This window comes from Hyperoodon ampullatus (assembly GCF_949752795.1).
Source record: "Hyperoodon ampullatus genome assembly, chromosome: 7".
Classification (NCBI taxonomy): domain Eukaryota; kingdom Metazoa; phylum Chordata; class Mammalia; order Artiodactyla; family Ziphiidae; genus Hyperoodon; species Hyperoodon ampullatus.
In genome coordinates, this window is record NC_136920.1 from 28,150,262 (window position 1) to 28,172,884 (window position 22,623).

General features: G+C 44.0%; 1 protein-coding gene across 2 annotated transcripts in view; it reads right to left on the reverse strand.

Moving 5' to 3' along the window:
• KIAA1549L (KIAA1549 like) overlaps positions 1 to 22,623 on the reverse strand; it is a gene marked incomplete at both ends in the record, with an annotated part of 289,990 nt that overhangs the window by 47,629 nt on the left and 219,738 nt on the right. For both annotated transcript variants that reach the window (XM_079707460.1, XM_079707459.1), the window contains 3 exons: positions 6,308 to 6,437; positions 13,241 to 13,458; positions 20,812 to 20,990. In XM_079707460.1, coding sequence (XP_079563586.1) covers positions 6,308 to 6,437; positions 13,241 to 13,458; positions 20,812 to 20,990 — 527 coding nt within the window. The remainder of the gene's footprint in view (positions 1 to 6,307; positions 6,438 to 13,240; positions 13,459 to 20,811; positions 20,991 to 22,623) is intronic.

Below are 22,623 nucleotides of genomic sequence, written 5' to 3' on the forward strand. Positions count from 1 at the left end.
AACAACTAAATGAAGGGGAGACAGGCAACCTTCCAGAAAAAGAATTCAGAATAATGATAGTGAAGATGATCCAGGACCTCAGAAAAGGAATGGAGGCAAAGATCAAGAAGATGCAAGAAATGTTTATCAAAGACCTAGAAGAATTAAAGAACAAACACCTAGAAGAATTAAAGAACAAATAAACAGAGATGAACAATACAATAACAAATGAAAAATACACTAGAAGGAATCAATAGCAGAATAACTGAGGCAGAAGAACGGATAAGTGACCTGGAAGACGGAATGGTGGAATTCACTGCCACGGAACAGAATAAAGAAAAAAGAATGAAAGGAAATGAAGACAGCCTAAGAGACCTCTGGGACAACATTAAATGCAACAACATTTGCATTATAGGGGTCCCAGAAGGAGAAGAGAGAGAGAAAGGACCTGAGAAAATATTTGAAGAGATTATAGTCGAAAACTTCCCTAACATGGGAAAGGAAATAGCCACCCAAGTCCAGGAAATGCAGAGAGTCCCAGGCAGGATAAACCCAAGGAGAAACACGCCAAGAAACATAGTAATCAAACTGACAAAAATTAAAGACAAAGAAAAATTATTGAAAGTAACAAAGGAAAAACGACAAATAACATACAAGGGAACTCCCATAAGGTTAACAGCTAATTTCTCAGCAGAAACTCTACAAGCCAGAAGGGAGTGGCATGATATACTTAAAGTGACGAAAAGGAAGAAACTACAATCAAGATTACTCTACCCGGCAAGGATCTCATTCAGATTCAACAGAGAAATCAAAAGCTTTACAGACAAGCAAAAGCTAAGAGAGGGCTTCCCTGGTGGCGCAGTGCTTCAGAGTCCGCCTGCCGATGCAGGGGACACGGGATCCGGGAAGATCCCATATGCCACGGAGCGGCAGGGCCTGTGAGCCATGGCCGCTGAGCCTGCGCATTCGGAGCCTGCGCGTTCGGAGCCTGTGCTCCGCAATGGGAGAGGCCACAACAGTGAGAGGCCCGCGTACCGCAAAAAAAAAAAAAAAAAAAAAAAATCTTCCAACAAACAAAAGTCCAGGACCAGATGGCTTCACAGGTGAATTCTATCAAACATTTAGAGAAGAGCTAACACCCATCCTTCTCAAACTATTCCAAAAAATTGTGGAGGAAGGAACACTCCCAAACTCATTCTATAAGGCCACCATCACCCTGATACCAAAACCAGACAAAGATACTACAAAAAAAGAAAATTACAGACCAATATCACTGCTGAATATAGATGCAAAAATCCTCAACAAAATACTAGCAAACAATCCAATAACACATTAAAAGGATCATACACCATGATCAAGTGGGATTTATCCCAGGGATGCAAGGATTCTTCAATATATGCAAATCAATCAATGTGATACACCATATTAATAAATTGAAGAATAAAAACCATATCATCATCTCAATAGATGCAGAAAAAGCTTTTGACAAAATTCAACACCCATTTATGATAAAAACTCTCCAGAAAGTGGGCATAGAGGGAACCTACCTCAACATAATAAAGGCCATATACGAAAAACCCACAGCAAACATCATTCTCAAAGGTGAAAAACTGAAGGCATTTCCTCTAAGATCAGGAACAAGACAAAGATGTCCACTCTTGCCACTATTATTCAACATGGTTTTGGAAGTCCTAGGCACGGCAATCAGAGAAGAAAAAGAAATAAAAGGAATCCAAATTGGAAAAGAAGAAGTAAAACTGTCATTGTTTGCAGATGACATGATACTATAAAAAGAGAATCCTAAAGATGCTACCAGGAAACTATTAGAGCTAATCAATGAATTTGGTAAAGTTGCAGGATACAAAATTAATGCACAGAAATCTCTTGCATTCCTATACTCTAATGATGAAAAATCTGAAAGAGAAATTAAGGAAACACTCCCATTTACCACTGCAACAAAAAGAATAAAATACCTAGGAATAAACCTACCTAGGGAGACAAAAGACCTGTATGCAGAAAACTATAAGACACTGATGAAAGAAATTAAAGATGATACAAACAGATGGGGAGATATACCATGTTCTTGGATTGGATGCATCAATATTGTGAGAATGACTATACTGCCAAAGCAATCTACAGATTCAATGCAATCCCTAACAAATTACCAATGACATTTTTTACAGAACTAGAACAAAAACATCTTAAAATTTGTATGGAAACACAGAAGACCCTGAATAGCCAAAGCAGTCTTGAGGGAAAAAAACGGAGCTGGAGGAATCAGACTCCCTGACTTCAGACTATACTACAAAGCTATAGTAATCAAGGCAATATGGTACTGGCACAAAAACAGGAATATAGATAAATGGAACAAGATAGAAAGCCCAGAGATAAACCCATGCACCTATGGTCAACTAATCTATGACAAAGGAGGCAAGGATATACAATGGAGAAAAGACAGTCTCTTCAATAAGTGGTGCTGGGAAAACTGGACAGCTACATGTAAAAGAATGAAATTAGAACAATCCCTAACACCATACACAAAAATAAACTCAAAATGGATTAGAGACCTAAATGTAAGACTAGACACTATAAAACTCGTAGAGGAAAACATAGGCAGAACACTCTATGACATAAATCACAGCAAGATCCTTTTTGACCCACCTCCTATAGTAATGGAAATAAAAACAAAAATAAACAAATGGGACCTAATGAAACTTAGAAGCTTTTGCACAACAAAGGAAACTACAAACAAGATGAAAAGATAACCCTCAGCATGGGAGAAAGCATTTGCAAATGAATCAATGGACAAAGGATTAACCTCCAAATATATAAACAGCTCACGCAGTTCAATATTAAAGAAACAAACAACCCAATTCAAAAATGGGCAGAAGACCTACATAGACATTTCTCCAAAGAAGACATACAGACGGCCAAGAGGCACATGAAAAGCTGCTCAACATCACTAATTATTAGAGAAATGCAAGTCAAAACTACAATGAGGTATCACCTCACACCAGTTAGAATGGGCATCATCACAAAATCTACAAACAACAAATGCTGGAGAGGGTGTGGAGAAAAGGGAACCCTCTTGCACTGTTGGTGGGTATGTAAATTGATACAGCCACTATGGAGAACAGTATGGAGGTTACTTAAAAAACTAAAAATAGAATTACCAGGTGACCCAGCAATCCCACTACTGGGCATATACCCAGAGAAAACCATAATTCAAAAAGACCCACAGGGCTTCCCTGGTGGCGCAGTTGTTGAGAGTCCACCTGCCGATGCAGGGGACACAGGTTCATGCCCCGGTCCAGGAAGATCCCACATGCCGCAGAGCAGCTGGGCCCGTGAGCCATGGCCGCTGAGTCTGCGCGTCCGGAGCCTGTGCTCCGCAATGGGAGAGGCCCACGTACCGCAAAAAAAAAAAAAAAAAAAAAAGACACATGTACCCCAATGTTCATTGCAGCACTATTTACAATAGCCAGGTCATGGAAGCAACCTAAATGCCCATCGACAGATGAATGGATAAAGAAGATGTGGTACATATATACAATGGAATATTACTCAGCCATAAAAAGGAATGAAATTGGGTCATTTGTAGAGACGTGGATGGACCTAGAGACTGTCATACAGAGTGAAGTAAGTCAGAAAGAGAAAAACAAATATTGTATATTAACACATACATGTGGAACCTAGAAAAATAGTACAGATGAACCGGTTTGTAGGGCAGAAATAGAGACATAGATGTAGAAAAGAAACGTATGGACACCAAGGGGGGAAAGTGGCAGGGGGTGGTGGTGGTGGTGTGATGAATTGGGAGATTGGGATTGACATATATACACTAATATGTATAAAATGGATAACTAATAACAACCTGCTGTATAAAAAATAAATAAAATAAAATTCAAAAGAAAAAAAAAAAGGATCTGGTCCCTCTGGTGTTTCCTAATCTGGCAGATATGACTTGGAAATGTTGGCCTGGCTTCAAGATCCCCAGACCCAGTAGGAAGCATGACGTGTTTCCAACTGAATGACCTGTTCACTGTTGAGCTAATGGATTCTTTTGCCAGGAGTGATTCAGGACTTTTGGAAAATCAAGATTCAGAAAACGAATGCATGCGTTGTTTAAAACTAAGACTCTTATTTTTCTGCTTTATCTGCTGGTCCATTTTTTGCTTGTGTGGGTTATCCATGCAAGAATTTTGTGAGACCTGACATCTTATAGAGATCAGAAATACAGGGCATATATTATGTTATGAGAAGACAGCTGTACAGTGTTGTGAGGGCACATGCAGGTCGTATTGTGGTGGTTAAGGGGACGGGCTCTGGAGTCGGGTAAACTTATTATGTAACTGCTTGGAGCCTTGGTTTCCCATCTGTACAACGGACATAATGAGAGCACCTACCTGACTGGTGACTGCAAATTCAATGAGATTATACATGCAAAAAGACTAGAATAGGGCCTGGTCTAGTGTGTGCAGTCAGGAAATGATAGCAAATACTTCTCATGGGATTAAAAGGCTCAGGAGGAGATACAAGAAAGAATTTCATTCTCAGCAACAACAGTCTAAATTCCTAAAATTGTTCCCTAGATGATCATGTTCTCTTAAGGAAACTTATATTTGCTTGTGTTTTTGTGATCACACACACTTTTCAAAGAATTGTATATTTTAAAATATCTACTGAAATGAAGTGTGCTTCCCCTAAAGTAATCTGTAATTGGAATATTTATACATGTTTGTGAGAGGTGAGCAACCTCCTTTAAAAAATCGTCCCTCTCCTTCTACTGTTCTACACAACATTCCAAGAGTATTAGGTGAGTACTGCAAGTCCTGGCAAAGTGGTAAAAAAATACCCTGCAGTGTTCTCTTTTCAAGACTAATAGGGAAACCTCTGGCCTGTTTCCTCAAACTGTAAAAATGTCTGTGTCTAGAACCTCATGAGAAATCTATTAATACAAATACTGAAATAAATTAAGAATCCTATCATACCTCAGCAGAATAGTCCTGAGCAGAAGAAGAAATTCCCCAAACTACAAGCATCCAGGAAGAATACTCACTGTTAGTAGGGAGAGATTAATTGGAAATTTCAAACGTCCTATTTTTAACCACAGGCTGATTATCAAATTGATGATCAAGTTTAGTATAAGAAGTATTTGTATGGGGAGAAAATTTAACATTGAATAATTTAATCTGGAGGAGAAAAAAAGATTTGCCCAAAGCATCTGGAATTTTACAAAACTAAACCATCAAACGGTTTTCTATAAAAAAGGAAAGAGAAATAAAAGATAAGGGTATCATCACCAACACAAATATCAAGTTTAAATGTAAGGAAGGTAATTAGAATTCAAATTAGGTATAATATCTCTGTTTCTAATTGGACCATTAAAAACTCCTACTTTAAGTTTTTGTGGCAAACAATGACCAGTCCTGAGGGTGGAGAAATCTTCCTGCCTTCAAATTAGCACCGGATGTTTAAGAAATCAAGTGTCATTTTCAAATTACAACCTCACAATTGTAACAAAACTTTATCTGGATATATTTGAATCATAACTCTTGTTACAGAAAAATTTTTATTTGTCATTAGAGAAACATTTTAGGAGAAAGGGAAAGAAACATTTTCATAGAACATAAGAGGATATTCGAGGCCATTTGAAATCTTGGGGCAGAAGGAAGCATTATTGAACATCTCAGCATAGTATTGTTCATGTGAGCTCATGAGAGCAACTACATGTGACGGGATGTAAACAACGTGAGAGGAGGCACCAAATTGTAAGTCATCACCTGGGGGCGTCTGATGGGATTAGAAGCATTTTTACAGCCTGGAGCATCCCTGCACATAAGCAGGTGCTTCATCATATGCAATCACCAAATCGCTCTGTTGGAAATCTCATTGTTTCCATGGCATATTGAGGAGTTATGAAATCAGGAACAAATCCAACTTCTCAACGGTGCTATGGATTAAAAGAAGCCTATGTTCAAATGAATTCTAACCCACAGCCATAGTTCCTACTGAGTTTGTAAGGACAAAGGAGAAAAAAATTAAGGACATTTAGAATTGCTGTTGAGTTTAAGGTCAATAATGTACTATTCATATAATGGTTGAATTTAGACATTGAGCTCCTTTGAGCAATAATTTGTTACTCTGACACATTCCAATTAGTCTCACTTTGCAAAATAGGTATTAAGGAATAATAAAACAAAAACCATTTTAGTGCATTTTAAAATTCCACTAATATGCAGTAAACTGAAACATTATAGGATGCTCTCTCCCCTCTGCATTCAGGACAAAGCAAAGCTGTATTCAGCTCGGCCCACCAGAGACTTACATCGTATCCGCTGTTACGGATTCCACGCCGAGGTCGCTCCCGAGTCACCAGAAGGTCCATCTCCGTTTCGCCCGGACTCGGGCTGTTCAGAGATTGCCGACTCCGGTAGACAGAGTTCTTCATCTGTTGCCTGAAGAAAATTCAACAACTGTTATGATGCAGCAAATGCCCTGACAGATGGAATTCTCCACTGATCCAAACTACAGGCAACCAATGAAGGGTTTGGATTTGCTTCACGAATCTCAGAATTGATGGTATTTGTTCCCTGGCCATCAGGGGCTGTAGAAAGAGTAGAATAAAGAATTTTCTTCCAGATGCTATAACCATTTGGCTGAATTGTAAATGCTCTTTTGTATGGAAACTAGGTAACTATAATCAATTGCAACAATGCAACCTCATCTAAAATTCTGATGATGGCAAGGCCAGGGGCTCTCCCTTGACCCTCTAGGACAGCTAATGCTGGAAGAACAAACTTGCTTTTGTTAGCTTTGTTGACTTAGCAGCCTCCTACTCCTAGGATTTCATCTTTCTGATTTCACATGCAGGGTTCCATGATGCGTTAACAAACGCTGTGGCTAATGAGCTTCTCAAACACAAGTGTTGATAGATTTTCTTTTCTACCTTTACCACACTGGATTCCCTTCTGGGCTAAGGAGCTATAAACCAAAAGGCAATTTGGGGCCCATCCATCCATCCATTCATCATTCAGTATTTACTGAGTGGCTACTATGTACCAGGCACTGTAGAAGATGATGAAGATTCACAGTGAGCAAGACAGACATGGCCCTGCTCTCCTGAGCTTACATTCTAATAAGGGAGACAGACAATTCGCATGATAATTTCCAAGAAAAATAAGGGCTAGGAAGAAAAACGAGGTGATGTGACAGATGGCGATAGGATGGGGGATGACTTTAGATAGGATGGTCAGGGAAGGCCTCTCTGGAGAGGTGACATTTCGGCAGACACCTTAACAGAGCCAGCCACATGCCAATCTAGGCATAGAGCATTTCAGTCCCAGGGAGTAGCATGTGCAGAAGCTCCACTCAGTTCCCACTAGGAAATGCATCATCACTGTCTTCTTTCCACTTGTCATTAGAGGAATTTTTTGAGGAGGGGGAAAGAAACAGTAACATAGTGAGGGCTGTGGCTGTGCTTTTCTTCTTGCACAAGAGTCAACTCTTAGCAGCAGGGACTTTCACATGATCCTGCAGGGTTCATCCCACAAAGGTGGGATAAAATCACTGGCTATTTCCCTCTCATCCAACAGTAAGTTTCTCTCTGTAAATAACTTGCATTTCAGAGCATCTGCCTTCAGAGAACTCCCCAAACACCACCTATTTTGTGTCTCGGTTCTAAGAGTCTATCCATTCGTGGGTTGAAGGTAAAGAGGTTGCATTATTTATTCCCAGTGACTATGGAAGAAACCTGGGACATATAGATACCTTTTCATGATCCCACACAGTTTGTCACAGCATGACACTCACACACTGTTAGTCTAGAACAGACATTAGAACTCCCAAGGCAAGACACTACCCTTGCAATTAGTCTAGGGAATAAAACACACTATTAGACCGACTCCCTCACCATGAGGAGCTTATACCTGTTTAGAGAGCCTCTATGGTCTTTGCTTGCCTGGCACCCAGGACAACCCTCTTTAGGTAAGAGCACTAGGATGTTCTTTGGGGGCCAGCTTTCCTCCAGGGATAGGCATGTGACTCAGTCTGGACAGTCATAGCATCACAACCCCATGGCCATAAGAGTTGGTCAGAGGGTGGGCACTTGAGTTAGTCAAATGAGACTAAGTCTCAAGGCTTTTGCTACGGCAACCAGCAAAGAGGCATTCTCTTGGCACTGAGGTTTCTAAGAAGATAGGATATAAGCCTAGATTTGTTGGTAACCAGTTTGCCACTATGAGGTAAAAGGCTGCCTGTAAACCAGCCAGCAAAGAGTGAAGCAACAGCAAGGTAAACATGGAAGACATTCTATGACCTCTTGGATCTAGCTGAAGCTAGATCTCCTGAAGCTTTGGCCTGTTCAATGGTAAATTCCCCTTTTATTTAACCAGTTTGTGTTGGTTTTCCATCATTTACATCCAAAAGAATCCTGACTCATATAGGAGCTTACCACCTAGTGTTATCAAATGTGCCCTACAGTTATCTGCAATTAGAGGCTTCCTTTAGGAAAGAAGCACAACCTTGTGAAACAGAATCTGTTCTGAGTGATTCACACGTTAAGGCAGATCCCAAAGAATTCTTACCCTTGACCTAATTACAAATCATTTTTTGAAGAAGCAGACTTCACAACTGTCCTGAGATTGCCAATTACTAATAAAGGTGATGGAGGAGTAAATACTAGGATTAGTAGTTTGTTTTGGAAGTATTAGAAATACAATAGTGAGATTGTGTAAGCCCTTTCAAGAACCATGAATGGGGCGGGGTGAGCCCTTAGACACTGGCACACACCCCAGTCTCCTTTTCTGTCAAAGACAATGTTCTTTTATATACAGCTTAAAGACTGCTGTTTGACATGGATCTCAATTGACCAGATCACCAATGTGTGCCTGATGTGCAAGCAACTACTTCGAGATAAATTAGGCTTTCAGGTAGAGAAATTACTTATTTTCATCAAATAGAGTTCCATTAGGTATATTCATTTCCTATTGGTATTTTTGCTATATTCTTTAAAAGTTAACAAATTTTGACACTTGCAAACTTGAGACATAAGTTTTTTAACCTTTGAAAATACTGCTGGGAGGATAATGATAAATATTATTTGGATTTTTTTGGAGCCTGGGATTAACCACTATAGTTTAAGAATGTAGTTTCCAAACTGTGTTCTACAGAACCCTAGGGTTCCATAAAGATGGACTAGAGCCATTGAGAAGGAGGAGGTCGCCCTGCTTCTATCAGAGAAACTCTGTCTTTACAGGTTATTGCCTTAGGTTGGGTTCTGCCAGAAGCAAGCTCTGTGATGATCTGAGTAGAAGTAGAAGTGGTTTATTTGGGAGAGGGTTCCAGGAAGCACAAGTTGGGAAGTGGGAAAATGAGAGAGGGAAGGAAAGGAGGCCAATAAAGGATATGATCCAGAGCAGATCAGTGTTTTGGGCATCTGGGGCTCAAACTCACTAGAGAAGTGTGGGAGTCAGATGTTTTAAAATGTAGGTTTCGGGCTTCCCTGGTGGCGCAGTGGTTGAGAGTCCGCCTGCCGAGGCAGGGGACACGGGTTCGTGCCTCGGTCCGGGAAGATTCCACATGCCGTGGAGCGGCTGGGCCCGTGAGCCATGGCTGCTGAGCCTGCGTGTCCGGAGCCTGTGCTCCGCAACGGGAGAGGCCACAACAGTGAGAGGCCCGCGTACCGCAAAATAATAATAATAATAAAAATAATAATAATAAAATAAAATGTAGGTTTCATTATTATTCAGGTATGGTAAAACCAACAGATCAGGAGATGACTGCCATTGAAAAGATAGCTCGTATACTCACAGATCTCAAGAGGAAAGGGCATGCCACACTATGGAGGGCCACATGGAAAGCACAAAGGTCAGTCACAAGGCAGTGGGAGTGTGGGGAAAATGTGGGCAAGAGCCTTTATTGTGGCTTTCATGGGAAAGAACTGGCAAGGCAGGGTAAGCAGGCTTAGGACTGGCTCACTTGAAAGGTTCTGGCAGACTCTGGGACATGGGAGCTGTCCCTGTTTGTCTGGTACCTGGCCAGGGTGATTCGGGCAGGGAGACTGGGGGCTCAGATTGCAAAAGCCCTGTGTGCAAGAGGCAGCTGGAGTCTGGGCTCTAGCTTGTTTGGTTTGTGTCTGACAAGTGCACTTGCACGTGAGACTTACTATCCCTAAGAAAAGGCCAGCCAGCCCTGGGAGGGGCAGTTTCTCCAGGGGCAAGGTCCCAGATGTCAAATCATCAAACACAGAAACCAGACAACGTGGTTATTACAACAGTGTATAGTTCTTCTGCCAGGGGTCTTTATCCATCAGTTCCCATCTGTCAGTGACTACAGCTGCTCCTGAGCACATTAACTACCTGACACTTCTGGTCAGGGGCTCACGTCAGAGTCACAGATGAAGGATGCTGCTGGCCTATAGGGGGGCTGAGGGGACATGTAGGGGGCCTCCGACAGCACCTGCCTCAGTTATATTACACACTCTGTGTCTCTGGGTAAGAGTTTATAACATAAAAAGGGGGGTGTGCTCTGACTTAAAAAAAAAAAAGCTGTGAAAACTCTTTTTTTTTTTTTTTTTTTTGCGGTACGCAGGCCTCTCACTGTTGTAGCCTCTCCCGTTGCGGAGCACAGGCTCCGGACGTGCAGGCTCAGCGGCCATGGCTCACGGGCCTAGCCACTCCGTGGCACGTGGGATCTTCCTGGACCAGGGCACGAACACATGTCCCCTGCATCGGCAGGTGGACTCTCAACCACTGCGCCAGCAAGGAAGCCCTGTGAAAACTCTTTTAAAGGGTATCAGGATGAGTCATCATTTGGAATCTAAACTTTGTCTTTGATTTATTTAGGTCTCAGGGTAAGATTCTGGTTATTGATGCTACCTCTGGCCAAGAGAATGAGTCCCTTACTTGTGCCTTGCAGGGGCTAGGTCACTGAGAGCAGAACCTCTAACAAGTTGAACTGTGAACAGTAATTAACAGGCAAGTCTAACCTGTGATAACAGGTAACACACGCAGCAGGTAGCAGTGGACAGTGCCTGGAGTCAACAGTGGGGTGTGACAAAAGCACCCGAGGGGCTTCCCTGGTGGCACAGTGGTTAAGAACCCGCCTGCCAATGCAGGGGACATGTGTTTGAGCCCTGGTCCAGGAAGATCCCACATGCTGCGGAGCAACTAAGCCCGTGCGCCACAACTACGGAGGCTGCGTTCTAGAGCCCATGAGCCACAACTACTGAGCCCGTGTGCCACAACTACTGAAGCCCATGCACCTAGAGCCCGTGCTCCACAACGAGAAGCCACCGCAATGAGAAGCCTGTGCACCGCAACGAAGAGAGTAGCCCCTGCTCACTGCAACTAGAGGAAGCCCGCGCGCAGCAACGAAGACCCAACACAGCCAAAAATAAATTAAATTAATTTTTTAAAAAAACTTAAAAAAAAAAGAATAGCACCCGAGAGACTCTGTTTCTCTCCTTTTCTCTATTAATCTTTCTCTTCTCGTCCCAGTCTCTTGCTGACCCCATCTCCTTTCCTACCCCCCACCTCAACCTGATTTGTGTTTATCTCTATTTTTCCCTTAACTGGTCAAAAATTTTAATTAAATCATTTCTTCAACAGACATTTCCTAAAAATTACCTATATAATCCCAGCATCAGCAGGCCATCAAAGGGCCTTAAGAATCTGGCCTGACCTTTCGCTAGGCAGTGGAGACACACCTTTCCAGAAAAAAGTTTTGTTCATTCTCCTTATAAAATACCTTAACGGAAATTTTCATTTCTCAAATAATTTCCAAACTCAGTTCCTCTTACTTGTACAGGACTTTTGATTCATTTTCCAAGTATCAGCAGGAAACCCAGCAAAAAAACTCCCCACCCTAGTCTATAAAAGACCCCTGAAGTAAAAAGCCCCAAAGTATAAAGTGAAAGCTAAAGAAGCCCCAGCCTCCCAATAAAATCTACATATGTTCTTCTCTTTTTTTCCTACAATTATCAACTTGGTGGCACATACATTGTGATCCCATCACAGTGTGATTTTAGATCAACAGCTTGTTATCCCCACCAAGCCTAATGAGAAGCCTGGTAAATGAAGCACTGGCTTAGAATTCTCCCCTTTCATTATTAAAAATAAATTATGGTGATTCCATTCATAAAATGTAGCAGCTTGATTTTATGGCTTCCATCTAAGCCACATAGTCATTTTGGCTTTGAATAAATACCCACTCAGGCCAGGAACCATCCTGTCCTCCCCGGGGACCTCTGAAGAGGGTACGTCTGCCAAGGCTACAGGATGGGTTGGAGCACTGGCAGCTCAAAGTCAAGGGGCCACTGACAAGGAGTATTTGAAAGAGATGTTCTCAAATCATGAAAATGCTTTTGGGAAAGTACCTCAGAGGGAAGGCAAAGAAGAAAGGTGGGCCTATCTAGCTTTGCTGACCTCCACCCCTTTTCCCAGTAGGTGAGGCCACTCCCTGCTGAATTAGCCGCAAAGCTTGGAGAGATGCCAATTCCACCCACCAGGCCCACCCGTCTCTTGCTAGGCCAGGCCCACCTTTTCGACTGTCACAGCAGCTCACATTTCAAACACCCATTGCACTTGTGAGCAATGAACTTCTGGGGTGGTGATCTTTCTCTCCCATCAGACCTTAAGCTCCACAAAAGCAGTGATTGGGCTGTCCTGTCCACCATAACATTTTGAATGAATTGAATGAATGAACATGTGACCATGACAGTATCCAGGATCATGCATGGTGCCCAATACAGAGCAGGTGACAATAAATGGCAAGTGAATGAACAAGTCTATGAATGAAAGAGGAACTCAGCATGGAGACTGGAGTAGCAGTGCAGTAAATACTTACTGAAGCTGAATGAAAAGGCGAGGCATGGGTTCTGTTTTTCTTATGCAAGAGCCACTAAAATAATTGACGAATACACTGTCCCTTGATCTGGAAGTTGCATAACCAGGTAGGTGATAATTATATCTGAACCCAGCTCTGAAACAGCTACAGGTATGAAAACATCATTAAGCTAAAGGACAATTATGGTTGTTTGCACAATTATTTTTTTTGAATGGCTTCAATTTTATTCTCTTCCAGACTCACTGTGGAACTCCTGTTCGTACAGACCAGTGTGGCCCAGACCAGCAGCCTGCAAAGATGATAGTCCTAAGGTAACACACAGATCCAGAGACCCAGACTGTATTGCCCGAGGCACACCCTGCCCTCATCCCACTAATGGTACAGCGACCTTCAGAGAATCCCTTAGGGACTGCACCTGTTTTTAGCCTCAGTGAAGGGGGCACACATTTCTGGGTCTGGATCCAAAACGTGCTCGATTTCCTTTGGGGCTTTTTCATACATCTTTTTTCTTTCCATCTGAGCCTTGCTCGCCTCCACCGGAGGGAAGTCGTAGTAGCCCTTCCTCTTGGCTTTGAGGCGCAGCTTGTTCCGATAGTGCTCGATGTCTGACTTCTGCTTCAGGGCTTTGTTCACCTGGGGAGAGAGACAGTCTCAGGCCCAGGCCTGACCAGGCACAGCCCATAGACAGGGAGCTTCATCACACAGTCACAACTCCTGGAAAAGCCATCCTGGGCTTCACTTCTGGTCCTCTGAGCCAGCCAGACCCACCTGTGTCCCATGCCAACACCAGCCCTCAAGAGTGGACCACAAACAGTGTGGAGCCTGGCACTTGCCTAAGTCACCTGAGACCTTCCCTCAGGGCCTCCTTGCCCATCTATTCGGGTCTACTCAGGTCTAGGCCTGACTCTGCACTTTTAGCTTTGTGGTGTGGGCCTCAGTCCCGCCTAAACCCTTTTGGTTCCCCTGTGTGGAAGACTCGGACTTGGCAACCCAGCTGGACTTGGGGTTCTGACTCTAGCTCCAGCCCTGAGCAGCCCAGTGGCCTCCCCTGGCTGTCTGGCTGGTGTCCAGCTGAATAAGACAGCCAGTTCCTGAAAGAGTAGAGTTGAGATGAATGGGGTGGGAAAGGCAGGCAGACACCCTGCTCCCAAGGTCTTCCCACTCCATCGACCTGCACTTGAGAGCTTATTTTTGTCAACCTATAGCTTTCTTGAAAGAAGCCTTGCATGGTTGCTATTGCCAACCAGTTCCTGCTCACCTGTCAAAGATACAAGCAGATGACTGTGCTAAATAGGTAACAAATGATGAGGGTTTACTCCCACAAACAGAGCTGAATGGTGAAATCTGCCTGACACTGAACAATATGGAGAACCATTAGTGCTGCTGGTAATCAGACTTGACTACATCTGTATAATCACGTATAATGTAGAGAACATTTTCACAGCTGTAATTTCAAGGGACAATCATGGAAAGTCTGGTAAGTGTGGGGATGACTTCCACCTGACAGATGAGGAAACTGAGGCCCCAAAACGGCTAACTTAGTAAAGTGCAGAGTTGGGACCCCTAGCAAACTAAGTAAGAGCTCCCCTTATAGAGTCTGTGATGTACAATCACTGGAGTGACTTATTGTGTGTGAAGTGAAGTCTTCTTAACCTTCATGACAACCCATAGGCAGGTTATTTCATTCCCCATTTTACAGATGAGATTAAGGAACTTTCTCACGGTCCCCACAGATAATCAGTGGTGGGGTCAGGGTTTGACCTTGGAGAGCCCATGTCAGAGCTCTGAGTCTGCACAGTTAGCTACCATGTACACTGCCTCTCAGGATGAGAAGGTCCAAAGTCTAAGCCCCTGGACTGGTAGATTCCACCCCAAGAATGGCTGAGGGCTGAGGTTGGTGTGGGCTTGCCAGAGTTGGGTCTTTCCATTGGGAAGATGTGCAAGGCAATGGTCATCAGGCAGTGCATTGGCGCTGGATACAGAGCTGGCAAAAAATCCAGAGGCCCAGACTCTACCTCAGACCTACTGAATCCGAATCTTCAAGAGCGGGGCCTGGGCATCTGTAGTTTGAAAAAAGTCCCAGAGCTGACTCTGGTCCAGCACCTGGCTGAGAAACGTCTGGCACTGAGCATTGGTTTTCAAATTATATTCCATGGATTTGTGTCACTTTGGAAGGTCGGCTGAGAATCTTATGAGAATTAGGAGTCTTGCCCTCCAAAAGCCAATAGTTTCAGCAAGTCCAGGGACTTGGGGTTAAGAACTGTTGCCCCAGAGCTCCAGGAGAGTCCTCAGGAGCCAGGAAAGTATGGAGGCAGCAAGAAGACAGCTAATGGGCTTCCCTAGTGGCACAGTGGTTAAGAGTCCGCCTGCCGATGCAGGGGACACGGGTTCGTGCCCCGGTCCGGGAAGATCCCACATGCCGCGGAGCGGCTGGGCCCGTGAGCCATGGCCGCTGAGCCTGCGCGTCTGGAGCCTGCGCTCCGCAACGGGAGAGGCCACAACAGTGAGAGGCCCGCGTACCGCAAAAAAAAAAAAAAAAAAAAAAAAGAAGACAGCTAAGCTGTTGGGTCTGGTCCCCAACCAACAGAGCAGCCCTCCACGCTCCCGTCCGTGTTCTACATTAGACTGCTACAAAACAGCGTGTTTGAAGAAAGGATTAGGGGGTTTGAGAAGGCATAAGGTCCAATGGTCTTGGGGTCAGAAACTTGAGGCCTGACCCCCAAGTCAGGCTGAGCTGAGCTCTGGGAGGAGAGGGAGACAGGCTGTGGCCTTGAGATACGTGAGATACGCAGAGGTGCTGAGGCCAGGGAGGAGAGGAGGAGCTCCCAGAGGCCCCCGGGACGTGGCACAGGAGCTTCCTCACTGTTGCAGCCAATGCCAACGGGGGACAGAGGGAGGGAGGGGTATGGCTGTCTTACCCCCTTTGTGTCCCTCCTGGACTTGAAAGTCCCCTAGGTAGCAAGGACCGCAGCCTGGGATGCTGGGCTTCTGGCCAGTCGGGCCCATGAATCCCTGACTCACTGCCCATGCTGCTGACGATACTTTAGATTACTCTCTCTTTCTTCTTAAGGCTCTTCTATTTGGATAATTAACTTAAAATCTGCTAGAACATCAAGACTCCAAAAACCAAGGCCGGCAGTACTCCCTTCTGCCGAGGGAACTGCTCCCCTCTTTCCCCCAGTTCCCCCCACTGTCACAGGTAAGCATAGGAGCAGGGTCCCCACTTGAGCCAAACTTACTTGCAAGCAACACAAGGGAAGAATCTCCTTTTAAAGTCAATCTCTGTCTCTCACTCATTCCCAGCTCTTCATGAAATGTTCACCAGAGTTCACTGGGTTAATATGCAAACACACCTGGGAGGATAATACTGTTGCTTTCAGTCATTTACATTTTAATGATGGAGCAGCATAAAGCTGTGGCTAAGGGTATAGGTTCTGGGAACCAGATCAACTGCCTGGTTTAAATCCCAGCTCTGTCGTTCCCTAGCTACGTGACCCTGGGCACATTACTTAACTTCTCTGTGCCTCAGATTCGTTAGGTGAAGAGGGAGATAATACTACTGCCCTCGTAGGGCTGTTGTGAGGATTTGCATGAGTTCACATGCATGGCATGCTTGCAACATGACCATCACTGAGAATGACTTTAAAATGTTATTATCGCTGGGCTTCCCTGGTGGCGCAGTGGTTGAGAGTCTGCCTGCTAGGCCCGTGAGCCACAACTGCGCGTCTGGAGCTTGTGCTCTGCAACAAGAGAGGCCACGACAGTGAGAGGCCCGCGCACCGCGATGAAGAGTGGCCCCCGCTCGCTGCAACTAGAGAAAGCCCTCGCACAGAAACGAAGACCCAACACAGCCATAAATAAATAAATAAATAAAATTTAAAATGTTATTATCGCTAATGTAGGTTGTTTGGGGTTCCTTTACATCTAAGAGTAAGGGAGAGGGAGCTTGACAGAGAGAAGGGGAAGGGGAATGAGTAGCTTTGGGAGCACAGAGCACTAAGGTGAGCAGACGTGGGTGGAGTGGGGCAGTGAGGGGGCTTTGGGCTGAGCGGCATGGGTGCAGCACTGTGGGAGTGGGTGTGCTGGGGCAGGGGCAGGACGAACAAAGGAAGGCCGACAGGCCACAGGCTGCACCGAAGTCTTAGAATGTCCCTGTTCCTTCCTCTTGCCCATGAGAGTTACTCTGGTTGCACCCTTTCTGGCTCCTGTTTCAGGAGGGAAAGAGGAAGGGGCGAGCCAGTTGCGAGAACGCAAACCAACACCTGGGGGCTTTGAGCATTAGACATAGCACTAGCTGTGTCTGGCCAACAAGTTGTGGTGAGAGTGTGGTGTTTTAGGAAAGCCCATGCGAGGATCTGCGCAGCCAGCTGCGGAGTCATGAGCCTGAGTAACTATAACCCATCCTCTAAGATAAACTCCCAAATGCCCAGGATGTGGTTCATTGTGCAAGCAGAGGGTCCAGTCCTGACACTCCACACTGCTAGGTTATCCTAGCCATGAATTCATCCAGTGGTAAGATACATATCAACCAACGTACAAAGCCCAAGGTTCACTAACACGAGGCTGCATCTTAGATGCTTTATTTTTACAGCATTTGAAGAAACAGGGACATATTTTTTCTAACTCTTGCAAAGATCTCCCCAACCTGGGCCCTGATGATATCTTTAGGTTGGTGGCATCTCACAAATCTTTCATTGTTCCCTCATTCTGCCTGCCCCTGAGAAAACCAGTAAAGAGAAGGAGGTAGCATGACATCCTCTGAGCCAGGAATCCATTTCTGGAATCTCTCCTGAAACAACATTCCAAGAGAAGTTCAAAGTCAGAGATGAAAGTTAACATCACCAGTAATCAGACATATCAGTATCAAGTACTTCCTGATGCAATGCCCATGAAAGGCCACAACATTCCCATAGTTACGCCAAAAGTTCATAACCTCAATCCAGTCGTAAGAAAACACCAGACAAATCCAAACTGAGGGACATTCTACATGGTAACTGGCTTCCAAAGAGTAATGGTCATGAAAGACAAAATGGTCACAAAGAAGGACAGAGAAACTGTCCCAAACTGGAGGAGACTCAGAAGACAACTAAATGCCATGTGGGATCCTGGACTGGAGTCCAGAACAGGAAAAGGACACGAGCGGGAAAACCGGTGAAATTCAAATGAGATCTGCACATTAGTCAATCGTATTGTACCAATGTTATGTTCTTGGGTTGGATCATTATTCTATGGTTACATAACATGTTAACAGTAGGAGTAGCAGGTAAAGAACTAGCTGGGTAAAGGAATTCTCTGTCCTATTACAGCAACTCTTTTGTAAATCTAAAATTATTTTCAAAATAAAAACTTTTTAAAAGTCATGCATGAGAACTAAAACCAGAAATACCTGGTTTGATCAATGGGAGAGTAGTTTCCCAATCAATGGTGCACCTACTCAATCAAGTCATTCACAATGATCGTCAGAAAGACAACAGCAACCCAGCAAATGCTTAAGATACAAGATATAAAGTTGTCTGTCTAAGATGAGGTTCTAAAATATACATGAGTTTGATCAAAAGCTTGAAGGTGGAAAAAATGAAAACAGAGGATATATTAGGGTAGTGAAGTTACAGTGATCTTTCTTACTTTCTGAACTTTGCTGTTATTATGTTTTCTTTAAAATAATATTTCAAAGAGTTACCTATAATTCGTAAAAGGAAAATTTATGGCTTTGAGGCTGTACTTTCTTCACTTATACAAGCTGCCCGTAAGAGGAGAAAGAGGAAAATTATAAGACAATCTGCCTCAAATGCCACAAGGCAGTAAATTACAGAGAACAGTTCAGGGCTCCTTTGCAATACACATGTCAGCAAGGTCTATTCCTTCGGCTAACAAAGTGTAACATGCATCCATTTCTGGACAGGGAAAATGCTCATCTGTGCTCCTGTGACAGGGTGATGGGCCTGGCAGAAAAAGCGAGTGGTAAGTTAGATTTAGCCGAGATCTGGAATCTGTCCCCATGACATTCACATGGCTAAGCTGGGATGAAAAGATCAAGGCATGGCAGCCATCACCTGGGCCCATACTGGGCAGAGGGTCTTAATGAAGAGTAGTTACCGGTGCGTTAGTGATAACCTCAGAGGCCTCTAATCACTGGGCTTGCATGTCCAGTGGCAGAACTGTGTACAAGGAAAGATTCACTGGCTGTGATTGGCTTTAAGAAGATATACAGGTTCCCAAACTATAGGGCCAAAGGGCATAAAGTACATGATCAGTGAATCCTTGCTCGTTAGCTGACTAATGATGATGATGACAGTAATAATAATGTACTTGTATGCTAGGCACTTTTCTAAGTGCTTTACATGTATGAACTCATTTGATCCTCACAACAGTCCCATTGTACAGATGCAGATACTGAGGCACAGATAAATTAACCTGCCTAAGATCACAAAGATAGTAAGTAGAAGAGCTGGGATTCACATTCTTGCAGCATGGCTGGAGAGTCCATACTCTTTCAAGCACAATGCTTTTTATCACTAATGGGCCACAGGAAGTCAAAGAGAGGGAAGGAGCACTGGACAGGGAGCCAGGGGGCCTGAACATCATGCTGTCACAATAACCTGCAGTGCAACTTTGAGCAAGCCACCTGAGCCCTCTGGCTTCAGTTTCTTTGTCTAAAAAAAATGGGGTTGGAATAGAAGTGCTCTATAAGTCCACAACCAGTTAAGTTCTTTTTATTTTTATTTATTTATTTTTGGCCATGACGCGTGGCCTGTGGGATCTTAGTTCCCCGACCAGGGATCAAACCTGGGCCCACGTCAGTGAAAGCACTGAGTCTTAACCACTGGACCACCAGGGAATTCCCAGTTAAATTCTTTTTAAAAGTTGATGAACCTCAACTCATCACACCTCTGGGCAGTTCGGTCTTTCTGTCCAGAAAACCAGAGGAGCTTCCTGAATCAGGTCTGTAACAGGCTTTTATATGTGGCCTGGATGGGGGATGCAGACAAGCCGCTAAAGTGCGCTTACAATACCCAGCTGTATGGGGCTGTCACATTTTCCTCCAGGTGTGATGGTAAAGAGACTTTAAAGCTTAGGCAGTCTCCCTCCTGATGTAGGTAACCATAGCTGGGTATAAACTAATGGAGTGAAAAGCCAACCTGACAGCTTAACAACAGAGAAAAATATATGAAAGTACATGTGTGCGTGCATACATGTGTAACATAGTCACATGCAGGTTCCATATGCATGGCCTTAAAGGATCATAAACATCTTCAGCCCAGTGACCATTCTGCTGCAGGAGATGGAGAAATGGCAGATAATTTTTACCCAATTTACTCTCTTGCTCTCCCCTAAACTGCCTCTATCAATCTATCTATCTATCTCCATCCATCCATCCATCCACCCACCCATCCATCTATCTGTTTATCTTATTCTCGTGTACATTAATAATTTTTTTCAGACTTAGAAAAATTGATTAATATCATGATATCCATCGATATCCTCCTGGAAGCAGGCAAAGGGTTGTTTCAAGCTTGCTCAAAGGAGTAAAAGTCATTTCAAAGCCTAGATAGTGGGCCACATCCCGGTCTGGATCTCCTCCGGTCCCCTATCAATTCAAGTGCCTCTCACCACCACTGCAACAGATGTGCCATCCTGACCAGTTTAGTATCAAGAAAGACAGCAGGCTGTGTGGGTGAGGTGCTGGGGAAGCAGAATTTATGTTTGTCTTCACAATTACAGTTTTTAAAAAGTCCCCTTTGGGCTTTCTAATGAAGGTAGAAAATGCTCTGAAAACATCACTCAGCAAACTGGTTTGGGGTGACTTGTGTCCTGATTAGTTCTGCTGAGGCCCGTGCATGCAGAGGTAAAAATGACCCCCAGAGCCCCGTACACCTGGATGCAACCTGCACCCAGGACCACCCCCCCCAGGTGCTACTCCTTAGTCCGCATCCACGGAGGCCTGGCTGCACCCGCTCTCTCCTGCTCTGGTCCTCAGGTGCTTACCTCACCGTTGAGTACGACCGGCTCCTGGCTCCTGTCCGAGGTGGGGTGCACCACGGGGAGGGCTGTGGGTTTTATTCCGATGAGCTGCACAGACCCAGAAGACGTGTCAAAGGGATCAGCGGCCGCCTTGCCAGAGTTGTCAAAGAGGACTGCTCCTTCCTCTTCGTCACTCGCCGGCACTAAAGCACAACATAAGCACATTGATTTTCTGGTGTGCGGAAGCTACACCATCGTGGGGGAGTATATGAGAGGCTCACAGCCGAAGGACATTGACTTTACTCAAAATGACCTCAGGAATGACAGTGTCTGGTTCTGTGCCAATGGCTCACTCCTGTTCGTGGCTTTCTTTCTTTTTTTTTTTTTAATTTAAGATCTACACTCTTCACCCCTCCACTGGTTTGAATTCAAAAAGTAAAAACCATTCCTTCAAAACTGTGACAGAACACACTTGAAAAAAAAAAAAAGTAAATTTGTTCTCTATGTTTGAGTTGGAGATGGGAAAAGTGCCATTTGGCCAAACCTGGCAACTATTCTTAAAATATGACAATCAAGAGAATAACAGCATTCAGTTTAGTCTCTGCCACCAAAGCTACCCATTTTGGCATAATGTGAAGGTCACGAGCCTTCCCTGGTCAACCAGCCACAGTAATTGCTCCTGAAACTTTTTCTTTCTTTCTAAAGACTGCTTCTTCAATGACTAGGGTTTGGTTTCTTTCATGTGTCTTAAACAAAAGAAAGGTAAGGAATAACCACCAGAGAAACGAATTTAAAGCTACAGACGACTCCCCTAATTAAGTAGAGCGATTTCCACCTACACTCTGTTAAATTAATTCTCCCCTCTGACAGAGGATTCTGCTGTGATTGCTGAAAGACAGCCATCTGCTTGCACTTCCATAGCTAAGCTGACGGAGGACGTTGGAGGGCCAGCGGTATCTTGCTGATTTACTTGTTCTTAAAGCACATTCCCATTAAGTAACTATACGAATGACAGTTTATTGAACACGGCTCGGCAAGAGATAAATTAAGCCTGTTCAAACAACCAAGCCAGCCGGCAATTTAGGAGCAAAATAGGTGTTATATGAAATACGAACGTAATAGAAGTGTATTCACCTTTCCTCCCGTCTTGAGAGATTGGGATGTCATTTAAATTATTGAGAAACATAGTTTGTACCATTCTGTCACTTATCATAATCACAGAAGATTTGTCAAATTAAGCCAAGTAAATTGTTATTTTGCAATGTGGCTAAAACACCTCAGAGTCTAACCATGGGTTATAATTGGAGTATTTTGGGGTTCTGTGGACTTATTTGTAAATAGTAGGCCACCAAGAAGCCAATGACAGAGAAAAATCTCTATTCAGATGTGTTACCAGATGCATATATCTTTTTAGAGTGTAGTTTTGCTGGGCAATTCTTGCTTTCCTACCATTATCTCCCACCAGACAACTCCTATGAAATCCAGCCTCCAATATGGCACCCAGTAATTCTTGCCTCCCGATATTCACAACCACATAGGATTAACCTGTGTAACAAAACAGGAAATTGCAGAAATGGCAATGTATCTCTTCCAAGGCTAGGTCATAAAAAAGCATTGTTGCTTCCACCTTGCTCTCTCTTGGATCACTTCCCTCTAGGGAAAGTCAGCTGTCATGTTACGCAAACACTCAAGGAGCCCTATGGAGACGTCCATGTGGCAAGAAACTGAGACTCCTGACAACAATAATGTGAGTGAGCCATCTTATGAGTGGGTTCTGCAGGCCTGGCGAGGCCTTTCAATGGCTACAGCCCAGGCCAATATCTTGACTGCAACCTC